Below are 17908 nucleotides of genomic sequence, written 5' to 3'. Positions count from 1 at the left end.
GATGTTTGCCTGAAGCCTACTTCTTTTGTTCCACCCTAAAATTGGATTCCTGCCTGAATTTACTTCCCTGTTCTAGCCTGAAATTAGATTTCTACCTGAGCGTACATCCTTGTCATGGCCTAATGTCAGATTTCTACCTGAAGCCCATTTCCTTGTCCTTGGCCAGTGCCAGATTCCTGCCAAGTGGCCCCCAAAGCTCCCCACACTTTTTTTCCCCTTTTCCTTTTCTTTTTTTTTCTTTCTTTCTAGCAGTAGAGCCTATGTCTTTAGAATTCTGGTAGGTGCTGAGACATCCAGCAACATGGATTGGACCACTACTGGATTCTTTAAGTTACCATTGGCAGACAGCCATTGGTGGACTAGGTGACCCAGAGCCTGTGAGACATTCTAATAAATCCATTTTCTACATACATAGAGATTCATTTTATCAGGTCTGTTCATCTAAAGAACCTTTACTGACACAGCTGGATTTTGTTTTTATTATGTTTTGGTTTTGAACCTTCTCACTCAGGGAAATATGTGGCTATCAATAGAGCTCAACAGCTTGATCTGTTTCCTGCTTTTCTTTCTGCATTGCCTCATACTACCAGACAAGAACTATCTGCAGTTTATCTATATCCGCAAAACTCTTGTTTCGTAAAATCTTTTTTTTAATTGTCACTATTTTGGGCACCCTTTTACTTGTAGGACAGATCGATAACTCCACTGCAAGTTCAGTAAGGAGCTATGCAAGCTATCTATTGGATTCCAGGAGGAAGAAGGGAAAGTGCCAGGCAGGCTCCTAAATTGCCAGAGAGCCCAGCTTCCTTAAGGAGGAGGCAACTGAGCCAAGGGGGGGGGGGGGGAGTAGCTGAAGTGGTGGATCCTCCCAGGGACTGGGTGGGAAGACAGTCGGGTAGGCTATTGGAAGATAGGCACAAGTGAATATCTGGGAAAGTTTTGGCCCTGAACGGGAAACCTGGAACAGAAAACAGTATGCTGTGTACCTTTAAGACACTCAAACATTAAGGGAGGTGTTCAAGTCACTCCAGACGCACTGGCCAATCAAGGGCCTCCAGGAGGATCTGTCAGTGAGGCAACCAGAGGTTCTTCCGGGTGCCATGTTGCAGGTTCCCTGTAGCTGAGCAAGTTTTAGTGGTTGGTTCGGTGTGATGTGCTCTGAGCCCTGCTGCTGGGTTCTGTGAGGCGCGCTCAGGCGAGCTCCGAAGTTGCGACATGGTGAGCGCAGGGTCACTCACTGCCCACAAAGGGGAGAAGCAGGCAGCTGAGCCTCGGGAGCTGAAGTGTTGAGCCCTCCCGGAGGCTGGGTCGGAAAACAGCAGGCAGGCTATTGGAGGAATGGCAGAAGTGCTACACCGAGAGTGCAGGGGAGGGACGGGCAGCTGAGCCCTGGAGCTGAAGTGGGTGGTAAGCAGCCTCCCGATGCAGCAACCTGTGAGATCTTTTGTGGTCCTAGACACTCCCTGGACCCGGTAGTATCCTCTGAATAACTTCACTGTGGGGGTTGGATCTACGTAAAGCATTTAGAACAGGAACTTGTGTGTAGAAACATCATTGTCAGGATGCCAAACTTGGAAAGCCCCGGTTTCTCTAGCGTCATACACAAGTTCTGCCCTTACCATTTAACCTTTAGATGTAAGATCCATTTGGAGTTAATTTTGTGGAGGTTGTAAAAGGAGCTGTGATGTAGAAAACTAGAATTGATGATTAAAAGATTTACCAAGCTTTAGGAAATAGTAAATGATACCAATTAGAATTTAGCTGAGGGAGCACTGCCTCTAAAACACCCCACAGATAAGTAGTATGGTTTATTCACCAGGATTGTCCAGATATTTAGCTCCAAACTATAACAAAGGAAACAACTGATTTACCATCAGCCACTAGGCCCACCCTCATATCAAAGAGCAGGCCTCTAAAAAGCTTTTCAGAGGGGGCATTCCAGGATCACAACCAACATTAAGGCCTGGTGTGCCATACAGGCCCAGTTTGCTTCTTGATAAAAGCATAGTTTTGCCACAAGGGCAAGTCTATACCTGGTGACAATGGTTTGAAAAGGAAAAGCATTGCCATGCTGAGGGCTGGCCTGGTTAAGCAAGTCTTCCCATGAGGCATCTCATGTATGGGGAAGGAACATAACTCTTTCTCAAACCCAGGAAGGCCTAGGTCCTGGGAGCTCTCCCTAAGGCCCCAGTGTATTGAGAATAAACCAGAGTTCCTTCTCTAAATCTAGAAATATGCTTAGGAGAGAGATAAGGGTTTAGGACCAGGGCCTTTGGGGAGGGGTTGTTTCAGATCCTCAGATCCCAGGTCTTTCCACCAAATGGGGCTATGGTTATCAGTCCTAAGGCAAGTGTAGGCTGGGCTTCTGCCTTCAGACAAGAACAGGAGAAACAGTTTTTAATGTTTTTGAGATACCATGTGTACTTCTGGCGCAGCACTGTTTTATGATTCCTGCTGAGACTGTCCCATTACATGATAGTTTGTGCTGACTCCATAGAAGTCTCCCATTTCTTTCCATTTTTGTCCTGTATGTAGTATACGAGATGCTATTCTTCACAAGCTGACTTGTCATACTACATTGCTCGGACAAGATTTCCCTGCCCCAGCTTTTATGCTTTCTACTTTTCTAGTTTTTTTCTCTTTTTCATCATCTTGTCCTTCCAGTTAGAACCCTGTAACTGAAGAATGACCTGCTACTTCAGAGCACAGGTATACTTAAAAAATAATTCTGGGAATAATCTTGCTGTGTAAATCTCCCATCTGTCTAAGTGGCTAGACTTATAGTCTTTAATCCATATTTAAATTGTTCAAAATATAACTTAGGGCCTGAACCTAAAAGAGACTTAAGGGTGACAGCAAATGTGGAATAAACAACCTCTTCTCAGCTGTCTCTGAGCATTAACCAGTGCTGCGTGCATGCTGTCATTAGATTTTCCTTACTCTTGTGTGTAGAGTGATTTTTCCTTGGGAAGGCATATTAATTCTAGAACAGCTGACTCTTCAGCCTTTTAGAAAAATGTTTCTGAGACAAGCTATATTGATTCAGGTTGCCTTGATTCCAGTCTGTTGTGCTCCAGGGCAATGACCTTGCTTTCCACTTGATGAAAACTCCTAAATTCTTTAAAAGGCTATACCACAACAATGTTTTAAAATTATTCAATTTAGTCATGCAATAAACTGTTCACTTCAGTAACAAGAAAAAGATTTACCTGTGGAATCTGGCCTCTGCCTTCTGATCAGAACAGAAGAAACAGTTTACTGTGTAGACTGTGGAGTGAAACAGGATAGGCAATAGCTACATCAAAGCAACGTTTAAGGGAGTCTGCTGCAGGGGACACCATTAGGAAGGACCTATGTGTTTTTTGAGTTATATTTATCTCTTTTTAAAAGTTAATTGTTAGCCAGGCAGTGGTGGTGCACGCCTGTAATCCCAGCACTCTGGGAGGCAGAGGCAGGTGGATTTCTGAGTTCGAGGCCAGCCTGGCCTACAGAGTTCCAGGACAGCCAGGGCTACACAGAGAAACCCTGTCTCTAAAAAATGAAATCCAAAAAACAAACAAACAAAAAAACAAAAAAAAAGTTACTTGTATTACCTTTTAAATTTCATTTTCTTTATGTTTTACTATGTGAATCTCTTATTTGCTTCTATTCCCTAATGCTTCCCAGTCATTAAGAATTTCATTCCTTTTACTCAAGGGCTTTCATATTTGTTTCTGTTTAGAGCAACAACTTCTGTAGCTCAGCCTTTCCTCGTGCTATGTACTTAAGACTTGCTTTGAACACCTAGTCCTACCTCTGCTGCCCAGTGCCTGGAAGACAGTCCTGCAACTCCTTTCAGGCTAGGCCCTGTCTGGTTGGTGTGAAAGAAAAGACACCAGTGAATGAGTGTCCTCCAACCTCCCTGGATTTTTGATAGGAATTACAAATAAAGCAGGTTCTATGTGGGCTGGAGAGATGGCTCAGAGGTTAGAGTACTGACTGCTCTCCCAGAGGTCCTGAGTTCAATTACTAGCAACCACAAGGTGGCTCACAACCATCTGTAAGGAGATCTGGATCCCTCTTCTTGAAGTAGGCATATATGCAGACAGAACACCATACATAACACACACGCACGCATATATTTTAAAGGGGCCTATGTAAGAAGTAAGTTCACTGACCACTTTTGAAGCTGGTCACAGCTCAGAAAGGAACAGGGAGGAAGAAAGGTGAAAACTTTCCTGCTTTGACAATAGTTTGCTTTAGCAGTGAGTAGTATGGTAATAAATTTTAGAATATCAGTAAAAGTCCAAACTGGCTATTTGGGGGACTTCACAGGCCAGGGAAATTGAGAATCTGGATGAGGAACTGAACTTATTTCTAGAAAAAATTTCTGTAGTTACACCAGTTCAGCCAACACAGATCTGGACAAACTGGTGTGGCTGTGCATAACAGAAATGTTATTTTTCCTATCTGAAAATGCACAAACTAATAGAAAGGTACGAGTAATTCTTGGTGTTCTTTAATACATATGCCTATCCCCTGAAGAATAGTGAGCCATGAAGCCTGTTTCAACTTTTTAAAATAATTTTTGAGATTATAATTAAATCATTTCAACCTTCTCATCTTTTCCTACTGTTCAGTCTCAAACCCTGTGGAAAATAGCTGAGGTGCCTATTTAACAAATCAAAGCAGTACTGGCTGTCGGGTTTCCCCAGCATTCCTTAGCCCCTGTCTGTTACAGGGTATGCCTGGCATACCTTGCCCTCTATCCCAGTGGTCAGACTGTCCTTCTCCCAGCTGCCCTTCCTTATGTAAGTCAGCCATTTTGGTTACCTGGTCTTTTTCATCTCTCATTTACCCTCCTGGTCTCTTAGTCTGGCTACCCACCCTGCCTTTCACCCTTTCCTCACATGGCACAGGGTTAGGACCACTCTGGACTCTCCCAGATGCCCCCTGTCAGGCATCTATGCTCTCCCTTTTATCTATTATAAACTTTCTACTCTAACATAACTAGGGGCAGCCATGTCATTTCCTTTTTATTTCTTTTTTTCATTTACCTCCCATTTACTGCTCCTTGCTTTCAAGTTCATAGCCACTCTTTGCTTTAATTGTGGTTACTGTTTTATTTGACTGGAGTTTAGCTACAGGACTTCACAACTATGAGGTAGAGATGGCTGCACTGTACATTCAGTCTGTGATGGTATGTGCGCAAAGTGGACCCTGTGTCTTGAAGGTCAACAGGAAGTGCTCTAGGAGAGTGGAAAATTCTACTAAAATACAAGTTTCCTAGACTAGGCCTCTGTCTGTCCCTTGGGTGGGAGGGCAGAACTGAGAAGGCCTCAACTATCTGAGTCATTTGATCTCTGATCCCCCAGTAGAGGAGCTGCTACTTACTGTCTTGATTCCCAGCTAGCTGGCACTCTGAGCAAATGAGGAACTCTGGGCAGGCCTAGCAATCAGGAGCACCAGTGGGTAGTAACTTGCATGTTCTTTCCAGGATTCTTCTCTGATGCAGCTGTAGGAAGCTGTGAGGGAGACCATGAGGCATGCCATGATGAATATAGGGGCCAATATCTCCAGACCAGAAGAAGCATGTCTGCTGGGCTACCAGAGTCTCATCTGCTTGGACTAAGATAGCCTGTTGGTTAGGCTGCTTCCATTAGTCCATGTGCTGACCTGGGACTCTTACCCTACCTGAGTGTGAGTTCCCTGGGGTTGGGGAGTGGGGTGAGGAGACTGCAGCCCTAGCAGTGGAAAGGTGTGGTGCATGAAATACTACTAACCAGTGTGTATACATAGTCATTGCTTTTGGTGTGTATACATAGTCATTTCCTTTGATAGGAAGACAGATTGGAAAACTAAAGGTCTGGTTTCTAGAAAATTTGAAACTTGCATCCCACATTCAGTTTTGTGTGATACATTTTATAAATAGTTTGGAAGTGGTTGAAAGGAGGTGGTGGGGATCATCCTTCAGCTGTACATGATCAGAATCTTCTGCCACCAGGCACAATAGCATGATTCAGGGAATTAAATTTCAGGGTACAAAAGGAGTTTCTGAGATGCAGAGTTTTGCTAGGTGTACATGGTGTTGGGTAGGTAGATAAGGCAACTTCTACATCTTGTGCCATAGTGCATGTGGCAGGAAGTAGACATTATTCTTTAACATGATTTTGTGTGTATGCTTCAGTGGGGCTGGGTTTGCCTGAAACCACAAGTGGTCATGAGAGGCTGCAGAAATAGCCCACTTTTCTGATCACCTCCATTTCCAAAGAAGGGTATAGTGCATGGGACCTCTCTGTTTGGGAGATCAACAGTAGCTGGAGGGTCAAAAATACAACAGTTTAGGGGTCACTTTGACTTATTTCTGTAGAGTTTGAAGTCTGTGTTTAATTTCTTATACACATACAATCAAATGGAACATTGGTCAAGTTCACATTTTTTCTGGTTGAGTTCCTTAGGTATTTGATGAAAACTTGAATACATTTTTAGGCTTGTTTTTGACTTTTTCTCCCCCATCCCCTCATTCTTTCACAAATATTGTACACATTCTTGATGCTTGTAGCTTTGTAGTAAGTACAAAAGTCACATTGTCATAATGTATATACTATTTCTTCATAATCCTATTGAGAATTCTGAGTTTTTTCATATGAAATATAGCTTTAGAATCAAATTTCCTGTTATAAATTGTTTTTCCTTTGGATTGTATTGAATTTATGCTGCAAATTAAACATAGGCAACATTCTTTTTTTTTCCTTTGTTGAAAGCACATTTTAGTGGTGTTTACAGTTCAGTAGTTTTATATTGTAGAATAAAAGGGTAAAAGATATTCTATACTATCATTCATTTAGCAAGCTATAGTAAGTGTGTGAAACAACCTGGTATGGAGTAATGTACAAAGCCTAGAAAGAGAACTTTATTAATATAGAGTTTAGTGACACAGAATACATTGTGAAGGTCATATAAAAGCTGTCCTACCAAGTATGATTTAGTTGAGAAGACAAAAAGTGAAAATAAAACATGGTATAGAATTGAACAATTAATGTGAATGTGACTTGGAATTGTGTGAATGAAACACAGGATTGTGTAGTAGCATACAAAATAAACTGATAGCAGCAGGTTGGGATTTTCCACAGAAATGAATTAAACCATGTTCCCTCGTTATAGTTAATATGAAATTGCACGCATTTAGTGTATGTAGTGTGATGCATTTGGTACCTAAAGCCATGCTACCTCATTACATTACCACAGACAACACTGTGAGCCCTGTTCTCTAAACAATCTCATTCTCTCCACATTTATGTGTGTCTATAGCATACAGAGTTCTTCTGGAATGACAGAATTGCTCTGACTCTCATCAGTGTTTTCCATGTATGTTTTCCATGCACTTGAAATTAGTTTTAAGAAGTATCAGAATTCTCATGCTCATTGCAGTTATATTCATGGTGGCCTAAATATGAAAATAATTTAAATGCTCATTTGTTGAGGACAAGCTGGGTGCCTTAGGAGGACACTGTTCTAAATGAATGAAGACAATAGAAAGGGTTAAAGGATTATAGACTTTTTTTTTAAACTTTTTTTTTTAAGATTTATTTATTTATTATATGTAAGTACACTGTAGCTGTCTTCAGACACTCCAGAAGAGGGAGTCAGATTTCATTAGGGATGGTTGTGAGCCACCATGTTGTTGCTGGGATTTGAACTCAAGACCTTCAGAGTGGTTAAGTCAGTGCTCTTAACCACTGAGCCATCTCTCCAGCCCCCGGATTATAGACTTTTAATAGACTCTCACAGTCAGTGCTGAATCCATTACAAAACATCAAGTAATTACAGCTTAGGCAGTTTCAATAAATCCACTTCTTTCTCTGTTTTTGTTTATTAATTATTTTATTGATTTACATTTCAAATGTTGTAACCCTTTCCATACTCTCCTACCTGAACCCTCACCTCTTTGGTTCTTAGAGAACTCTTCCACTTACCCAACCACTCCTGACTCACCTGCTAGGATCCCCCTTCTCTGGGGCATTGAACCTCCACAGGACTAAGCACCTCTCCTCCCACTGATGCCAGATAAGTCAGTCCTCTCTACATATGTAGCAAGAACCATGGACTGACCCATGTATATATTCTTTGGTTGTTGGTTTAGTCCCTGGGAGCTCCGAGGCATCCAGTTAATTGATACTGTTCTTAATATGGGGTTGCAATTTCCTTCATTTCCTTTAGTCCTATCCCTAACTCTTCCATTTGTATCCATAGGCTCAGTCAAATGGTTGGATATGAGTAAATGCATTCTGTCTTAGTCAGGTGCTGGCAGAGCCTCTCAGATGACAGCTATGCCAGGCTCCTTTCTGCAAGCATACCTTAGTATCGACAATAGTGTCAAGATTTGATGTCTGTGGAGGGAATGGATTCCAAGGTGAGGTGGTCTCTGGATGGCCTTTCCTTCAGTCTCTGTTCCATTTTTTTGTCCCTGCATTTCTTTTAGACAGGAACAATTCTAGTTTAAAAACTGTAAGATGTGTGGGTGAGCCCCATCCCTCAACTGGGGTTCATGTATGGAGGTGGTCTCTTCAAGTTCTATCTCCCCAGTGGTGGGCATTTCAGCTAATGTCATACCCACTGGATCTTGGGAGCCTCTCACATGCCTGGCATCTGGGTGGTTTTCACCCTCATTCACCATCCCCTACTGCTACATATTTTGATTCATTCTCCTGGGCCTCTAGACTTCTCTCTTCCCATACCTAATCCTGCCTTCCCTTTTCCCCCTCTCTCTCCTCTCCCAAAGCTCAAGTCCAAGTGGATCGAGGCCTCCACATAAAACCAGATGCACTGAATCAATCCCCTTCTTTCTCCCATTTGATTTTAATGTTTAATGGACTCTCATATGTCAGATGGGTGTAAAAACTTAAGCCATCTTATCTACACTGCAGGTAGCAAAAGAAAATGAAGGGCAGAAAGAACACAAAATCTAGTTAAAAAAATAAATCACATTCAAAGAGTTTTTCTAACATTTTTAATTGGTGTGTGGAAAAGAAAAATTAAATATCAAACTTTTGTAGCAAGAATTGTTTCAAAGATGATAAACAAATGTGCTATTAAAGTGTACTGTAAAAATGCAGAAATTTGCTTTTGTACAAAAAATATGATAGTATGAGAGATTCCTGCCAGTGAGTTATGCTGTATGAAAAAAAAATTGGAGTTAAACAACAGACTGACTTGTTTTGTTTGAATTTAAACAATGACAATAAACTATAGTTTGACCAAAATGTAATAGTCTTAGATAAGTAACTCGTCTCTTTGTTTTCTTGTAACCAAATAGTTCACCTTAGATAGTGACATTTTTATCTTTGCTTTTGAGAATGTGTTTAGACATTTAACTTTTTATATATGTTTGTATATATTTAATATGTAATTAATACAGCAAGATTGTATAATATTATATGTATTTCTATTATTTGAAAACTAACAGAAGAAAATGATCTGGGTTTGTTTCCTTCATGATATATATTTCACATTGCTGAGAGCATAACTTTTGATTTCACAGATGTATATGAGGCCAAGAATGAGCTTGTCATAACTCCTGTGTGATGTTCACCCATACAGAATGAGAATTATATGTCAAAATCATGCTTTTTCCATGTCTTCACTATTTCACTTTTTTGACCATTATTGCTTTTCTTCTTTGCACTTTTATTTAAGAAAAATTGAATTTATGTTTTTTAATTGGAATATATTCTTCTCTCATATACTATGTTCTGACTACTGTTTCCCCTTCCTCCACTCCTCCTAAGTCCAGCCTACTTTCCCTCTTCTGCAGATCCACTCCCCTTTCTCTACTGCCTCTTTAGAAAAGAGCAAGCCTCTAAGAAAGGATAGCCAAAGAGGGCCAAACAAGATACAAAAAGACAAGGCAATAGACCTCATATTGAGTCTGATCAAGGCAACCCAATAGGAGGAAAACAATCTCAAGAGCAAGTGAGAGAGTTAGAGCTCCAGTGCTCTCACTGTTGGGAGTCCCACAAAATCAGCATGCTAACAACAATAATGTATCAGCAGAGGACCTATTGCATACCAATGCAATGCCCTATACTTGCCATTTAAAACTCTGAAATTTTTGACCTCCCAGGTAGTATAGGTGATAGGTTCTCTCTCATAGTGTAAACTTCAAGTTAAACCAAACATTGGTTTGCCATTCCAAGAAGTTTGGTACCACCAGGCCCCTGCACATCTTGCAGTCAGGACAGATTTTAGATAGAGGGTTTTTAGCCAGTTTAATGTCCAAGTTTCTCTTTCCGTAGCCTGTACCTTCTCACCCCAGAGACTAGAAACCATGGGTAGAGTCTCCAAGTAGCAGCTGCTTCACCTCTCTATATTCAGTGAGCTGTGTATAAATTGTCTTCAGCAATGCAGCCCTGTCATTTTCAGCTTTCAGAGAGTAACCTTCTGTCCTAGCATCATCCTGGGTTGTTTTGGGATCTCCTCTGCAAACAACTCAACTGAATGTAACTCAGTCTCACCACTGAGACTATACCCTGCTTGGCTATAAAGGATGGCCAGTTTACTAGGAGTCCTCACTAAGGTCACCTTCTTAGATCCAAGGAAGTTACTAGTGCACTAGGTCTCTACACTAACTCCCAAATGCCCCCTAATTCTAGCTATTTCTCCCTGAACTGCACTCTCTCCACTTTCCCAACTCCTGTGCCACTACTGTCCCCATTCATTGCCAGTCCACTCACAGAATCTATTCTATTTCTCATTTCCAGGGAGATCCATGCTTCCCCCTATAGCTGTCCATTTTACCTATACTCTCTGAGTCTGTGGATTGTAGATTGATTATCATTTACCTAATAACTAATATCTGTTTATAAGTGAATACAAACCATATTTGTGTATCCGGGTATTGACAACTCATTTAGATTTATTTTTTTCTAGTTGCATCTATTTTCCTCTAAATTCCATGATGTAATTTTTTTGGCTGCTGAGTAATACTCCATTGTGTAAATATAAGACATACTCTTTATCCATTCTTCTATTGAGGGATATCTGGGTTGTTTACAGTTCCTGACTATAATGAATAGTTACTATGAACATAATTGACCAAGTTTCCTTGTGGTAGGATCAAGCATCTTTTGGGTCTAAGCCCAAGAGAGGTATAGCTAGGTCTTGAGTTAGACTGAGCTTTTGGGGTTTTTCTGAGGAATCACAATATTGATTTCTGTAGTGGCTGTATTAGTTTGTGTTCCCACCAGCAATGGAAGAGTCTTCCCCTTTCTCCTATTCTTCACTAGCATGAATTGTTACTCATATTATTGACCTTAGCCATTCTGACTTGTGTAAGATGAAGTCTCAAAGTACTTTTCTGCATTTCCATGATGACTAAAATGATCAACATTTCTTTAAGTGTTTCTTGGCCATTTGAGATTCCTCTGTTGAGAATTTTCTATTTAGATCAGTACCCTATTTTTAATTGAATTTTTTATTCCTTGAACATCTAATTTCTTGAGTCCTTTATACATTTTGTATATTAAGCCTCTAGTGGTAATGAAGTTGGTAAAAAAAAAAATTTCTCATTCGTTTACCTATCTTTTTTGTCCATTGTCCATTGACTGTGATTTTTTTTTTTTGCCTTACAGAAGCTTTTAAGTTTCGTGAAATCTCATTTATTAATTGTAGATCTTAGTGCCCGCACTATTCATATTCTGTTCAGAATGTTGTCATTTGAGCCAGTACATGCAGGGCTCATGTATGTACTGGCTCTATACATTCCCCACTATATCTTTTCTCAGTTTCAGTGTGTCTGATTTTATTTTGATGTCTTTGATAAACTTGTACTTGAGTTCTGTGCATGGTGATGAATATGGATCTATTTGTAATTCTTCTACATGCACAGATACAGTTCAACCAGTACCATTAAAAAGGTACTGTCCTTTTTACATTATGTATTTCTAGATTCCTTGTGAAAATAAGATGTCCATATGTGGCTGGAATTATGTCTGGGTGTTCAATTCCATTGATCAATGTGTGTGTGTGTGTGTGTGTGTGTGTGTGTGTGTTTTGCCAATACCATGCAGTTCTTTTCTTGTTCAGGACTGGTTTAACTAGCCTGGGTTGTGACTAGTCCATATAAGGTAGAAATTTTCTTTCAAAGTCTATAAACAATTATTTTGGAATTTTGATGGGAACTATGTTGAATCTGTAGATTGATTTTGGTTGGATGGCCATTTTTGCTATTTTAATACTGCTGATCCATGAACATAAGAGCTTTTTCTTTTTTACATCTTCTGATATATTATTGAATATCTTTCTTCAAAGACTTGAAGTTTTTATCATACAAATCTTTTACCTGCTTTTTTAGAGTTATTCCAACATATTTTATATTGTTTGAGTGTATTGTAAAAGTGGTTGTTTTCTTGATTTCTTTCTCAGTTTGTTTGTCATTTTTATGTAGAAGAGTTATTGGTTTGAGCTAATCTTGGATCCATCTACTTTTCTGGAAGTACTTATTAGCTTTAGGAGTTTGGAAGTGGGATTTTTGGAGTCACTTATGTATACTATCATATCATCTGCCAGTTGGGATACTTTGAGGTCTTCCTTTCCAAATTATATCCCCTCGATCTCTCTCAGTTGTCTTTGCTCTAGTTAGAGCGTCAAAGACTTTACTGAATGAATATTCACAGAGTGGTCAGTCTTATCTTGTTCCTGATTTTAATGGAATTGTTTTGAGTTTCTTTCCATTTAATTTGATGTTGGGTATATAGGCTTGCTGTAAATTTCCTTTATTATGTTTAGGTATGTCCTTTGTATCCATAATCTCTCCAAGACTTTTATCATGAATTGGTGTTGGATTTTGTCAAAGGCTTGGTCCATGTCTAATGATATGGTCTTGTGACTTTTTTTCCCTGTCTGTTTATTTAAATGGTAGATTACATTTACTGATTTTTGTATGTGGAACCATGCTTGCATCTCTGGGATGAAGCCTACTTGAACATTGCTGTTCTTTGATTAAGTATTGATTACAACTAGTTTATTGAGTATTTATGCATCTAGGTTCATGAGGGAAATTGGTCTGTAATAGTCTTTCTTTGTTGAGTATTTATGTGCTTTGGGTTTCAGAGATGCTGTGGCTTTATAAAAATGAATAGGATACTGTTCCTTCTGTTTGTATTTTTTAGAATATTTTAAGCAGTATTGGTGTTAAATATTTCTTTGAAAGTCTGGTTGAATTCTGCTTTAAAACCATCCAGCCATGTTGGTTTTTTTTTTGTTTGTTTGTTTGGGGGTTTTTAATCATTTATTTATTTATTTATTTATTTATTTACTTGGGAGTCAGTGATTTTTTTTTCTATTTCAGTAGTGGTTATTGGTTGATTTGATCATGATTTAACTTTCATAAGTAGTACCTATCAAGAAACTTATCCATTTCTTTTACATTTTTCAATTTGATGGAGTACAGTTTTTTTAAATGTGTCCTTATGATGCTCCAGATTTCTTCACTGCTTTGTCCTTTTCATCTTTCATTTTTAAATTTGCATATTCTTTCTTTTTTTTTTTTAGTTTGGATAAAGGTTTGTCTGTTTTGTTGTTTTTCCCAAAGAATCAACTCTGTCTCATTGATTCTTTTAATACTCTGTTTCTATTTAACTGATTTGGGCCCTCTTTTGCCTTCTTATAGATGTGCTTACTTCTCTTTGTTCTAGCACTTTCAGGTGTGCTATTAAGTTGCTACTAAGAGATTCCTCCAATTTCTTTATATATGTGCTTAGTGCTATCAACTGTTCTCTTACCACTATTTTCATTGTGTCCCGTAAGTTCTGATATGTTATCTATTCATCTTCACTGAGTATTATAAAGTCTTTAATTTTTCTCTGTTTTTCACTCAGTAGAGAGTTGTTCAGTTTCCCTGAGATTTTGAGCTTTCTGTTGTTTCACTTGTGGTATGCAGCTTTAATTCATGGTAGTCGATAGTAGAGGGAGGCAGGGGATTCTTTCATTTTCCTTGTGTCTGTTGAGACTTGCACTGTCTGGGTATGTCATCAGTTTTGGTGAAAGCTCCATGAATTGCTTGGAAAAGGGTGTATTCTTTGGCGTTTGAGTAGAATGTTCTGTAAATATAAGTTTGGGTCATTTAGCTTATGATATCAGTTAGCTAGAGCATTTCTCTGTTTTGTTCTTGTCTGGAGGGCCTGTCTATTGATAACAGAGACGTACTGAAGCCTCCGACTATTAGTGCTTGAAGATCAATGTATGATTTAAGCTGCAGAAGTGTTTCTTTTACAACAGTGAGTGCTCTTATGTTTGTGGCCTGGATGTTAAACATTTAAATGTTCTCTTTCTAGATTTTTTGATGAATATATAGTATCCTTCCTCATTTCCTTTTATTAATTTTTGTTTGAAGTCTATTTTGTTAGATATTAAAATGTCTACACCAACTTGATTCTTAGGTATATTTGCTTGGAATATTCAGGCCTTCCTGGAGGTGGCCCACCGTTTTTTTGCATGGTCTATGATGGGTGAACTCAATGGCATGGTTCCAAAGAGACTTCATCTCAGGATTGCTTCTTGTATCCAATATGACTTTTCTGTCATTATTAAATTAATATAACAATTCCTGTGCATTAGCTCACCCTGTTGGTCAGATTTCCTGCAGATCAACATAAAGATGAACTTTCATGAATTAATGCTGTTTAGATGAATCAATGATTGTATAGAATTCCTGATTTGATTCAAATAATTTTAGGAAAAATGTTTTAAGAGATTGTCTTAGTTGCTTTGCTAGAAAGATATAACAAAGTTAGAATCAAGAATAGAATTTTCTCACTTCTGATAATAGTAAGTAAAGATTGTATAATAAGAAATACCATGAGATTTCATAATTAGAGTAAAAAGAGAAATAGATTTGGGATAAATTTGTGTTCAAGGAAAAACATTTAGGTCCAAGGATAAAGTCACAGGTGTACACTATGATAAGGCAAGGCCATGTAAAAACTGTTGCTTTGAACTTAAAACAAGCACATTATAATAAAACACTGTTTTCAACTTAATATCAGCATCCTTCTGTAATTTCCATTTTATGTACCATTTTATCTCTGAGGTAATTTTCTAAAGAACTTTTTGTCTAAAAATGTATAAAAAGAGATAAAGTTCTCAAAGAAGATATAATAAAGAAAGCCAGAGAAAAGAAATAACATTGTTGATTGGATGGTTCATCTTGGGGAGCTTTGTCCCATCTATCCATCCATCCATCCATCCATCCATCCATCCATTCCTCCAAATGAATGTATCTGTCTATATGTGTATAGATATATGAATATATGTAAACATGCATGAATACTTGTATAGTTGATTGTGACAAATGGTCAGACCCACCAGAGTGTGGGTGTATGAATGTATGGGTGTCTGGGCATATTTGCCTGTATAAAGCATTTTGATTATTTTCCTTTCCTTCCAGTCTTGTTCACAAGGAATTAACTACCCAGGCCTGCAAGGGGCTCATTGCTGGATGGACAGAAAAAGGAGCACTAGCAATAAATCATTTACTGAATTCCCTCTGTTAAACAGCATGTGTTAATCGCCATATATTAGCACTTATATAAGCACAAATAAAACAGAGGCAAGTTTTTAGCACAGAACAGTAATAAAGAATTAAGTTTCCCCAGAACTTAATGAAGCACAGAACAGTAATAGTTAATTTTTCAGCACTTACTGAAGCACAGAACAATATCAGAGAATTATAAAGTAAAGATACAGCACTTAATAAAGCATAGAGATTTATAAATAAAAAATCTACCGGAAGTTAAAGAGAAAAGAAGCCAGAAGTTTTCAGCTATAGAATAAGCGCAAGCGATCGTTAAGTCTACAGAAGCCATCAGCAAACATTCAGTATAGTTAGAGAGTAAGAAGGCTAGAGACCATCAGTCTTTAAAGCTACATTCAATGCTGTGACCCAATTAAAACCATGCCAGGCCCGGCTGGTTCATGGCACTCAAGGTAATATCTACCACTGAAGTTGAGCAACGTTGATGTTGGAAAGATATAATGTGTTTTCTGATTTTACAAGGTGTGATCAAGAGATTGTCTTGAGTGTCAGAAGAAACTTTGGACATTTGAACAGTGTACAGGCTATTGCAGACTGTTAGCATCATTAAAGTTAGACTCAATGCATTTCCTTAATAAGATGACCATGAACCTGGTCTGGATGTAGTTGATTGAATCAAAGACATCCTGGATAGGATGGTATCTTAGAAAACTTGTCACCACAATTAGCATAACAAATGACTCCCATGAAGAAGTAAGGAGAGGGTCCTGATCCCTGGAAAGGCTTGATCTAGCATTGGAGGAGAGTAAAAGGACAGAGAAAAAGGAGAGAGGTGATTGGAGAATGGGTGGAGAGAAGAAGGTTTATGGGACATATGGGGAGGAGGGAACTGGGAAAGGGGAAATCATTTGGAATGTAAACAAAGAATATAGAATATATATATATATAAAAGAACACTTGTCAATCCTTTGGAGCTTTCTTTGGGGAGATTATAGAAATTTTTGTAGGAGGAGCCTTTCTAGATTCATTATTGGGATGGGGTTTGAGTGTCTATAGACTCAACCCATTGCCTGTTTTGTGTGTGTGTGTGTGTGTGTGTGTGTGTGTCTACTGTCTTGTGGTTGAAACTTATCAGTCAGCTTCCTTCTCATGCTGCCACAGCCATTATAGACTTTATCCCTAAATCACAAAAGATACAATAGAAGCAGTTGCTATTGAATGCTAAGCTAGTTTGTTATTCTGCTGGTTTTTTTATTTTTAATTTTGTTTTTTCTGTTGCTGCTGTTGTTGTTTGTTTGTTTGTTTTTTGTTTTGTTTTTGTTTTAAAGACAGTTTCTCTGTGTAGCCCTGGCTGTCCTGAAAGTAGATACATAGACCAGGCAGTCCTTGAAGTGAGAAATTCACCTGATTTTGGCTCACAAGTGCTGGGATTAGAGGTGGGACAACATCCCTGGCTTTTTTGTTGTTATTGTTGTTGTTTTTATATTATTAGATGGGATGTAGAGTTTTGTACATGCCAAACATATGCTCTTGTGCTGCTCTTCATTCACATCTTGAATTTTGAAATTTGGCAGAGACTATAGTCTCTTATTTCTCAGGATGACATGTATTCATGACATTAATACTACCTGAGCCTTTTGAGTCATTCAATTTCACATATGTGGTATCTTTCCTACCTGTTGTGTTTGTTTTGAAAATCTTTTAATGAATATGAGTATTTTGCCTGTATTCATGTAGTCCTCAGGGCACATACTCCTCAGGGCTCTGCCTCTCTGAGGCACTTCCATCATGGTTGTGCTAACTGGTGCACCTAATTCCATGAGCTCTAAAGCTATTTGCTGTTGCTCTTCCATGGGCCTTGACAAATGATGGCCTCAAAACTCCTAAACTTGGAATATTGGATAGTTGTGAGCCCCCATGTAAGTACTGGCAATTAGGCTCAGTTATTTACAAGACCAGCAAGTGCTGTTAACTCCTGATCCATCTCTCCTGTACTATATTGCTTATTTATGATCAGCATTTACATTGCTAATATTTTCATCGGTTCATTTGTTACTATTTAAACATGCATTCCCTTTTAGTTAAATCATTTTTAAATTCAGTATATTCTTTATTTACATTTCAAATGATTTCCCCTTTTCTGGCTCCCCATTCCCCGAAAGTCCCATAAGCCCTCTTTCCTCCCCGTTTCCCCATCCACTCCTTCCCACTTCCCTGTTCTGGTATTCCCCTATACTGCCGCACTGAGTCTTTCCAGAACCAGGGGCCACTCCTCCATTCTTCTTGGACATCATTTAATATGTGGATTATGTCTTAGGTATTCAAAGTTTCTAGGCTAATATCCACTTATCAGTGAGTGCATACCATGATTGATCTTTTGAGACTGGGTTACCTCAC

General features: G+C 38.8%; 1 protein-coding gene across 14 annotated transcripts in view; it reads left to right on the top strand.

Annotated features, from left to right (window-relative positions):
- The window catches only part of LOC127688325 (zinc finger protein 431-like), a 54908-nt gene that overhangs the window by 27032 nt on the left and 9968 nt on the right, over nucleotides 1-17908 (top strand). For 2 of the 14 annotated variants that reach the window (XM_052186847.1, XM_052186837.1), the window contains exon 1: nucleotides 1087-1218. The exons of 5 other annotated variants lie outside the window; for them this stretch is intronic. Coding sequence is in view for 4 of the 9 variants with exons in the window: in XM_052186837.1 (XP_052042797.1) it covers nucleotides 1216-1218 (3 nt within the window). In the remaining 5 variants the exon portion in view is untranslated. 7 more of the 14 variants (XM_052186843.1, XM_052186836.1, XM_052186835.1 and 4 more) reach the window with 7 other exon arrangements.

This window comes from Apodemus sylvaticus, chromosome 7 (genome assembly GCF_947179515.1).
Source record: "Apodemus sylvaticus chromosome 7, mApoSyl1.1, whole genome shotgun sequence".
Lineage (NCBI taxonomy): Eukaryota > Metazoa > Chordata > Mammalia > Rodentia > Muridae > Apodemus > Apodemus sylvaticus.
Note: the sequence above shows the minus strand (reverse complement) of the source record. Positions and strands in the feature narration are given on the sequence as shown.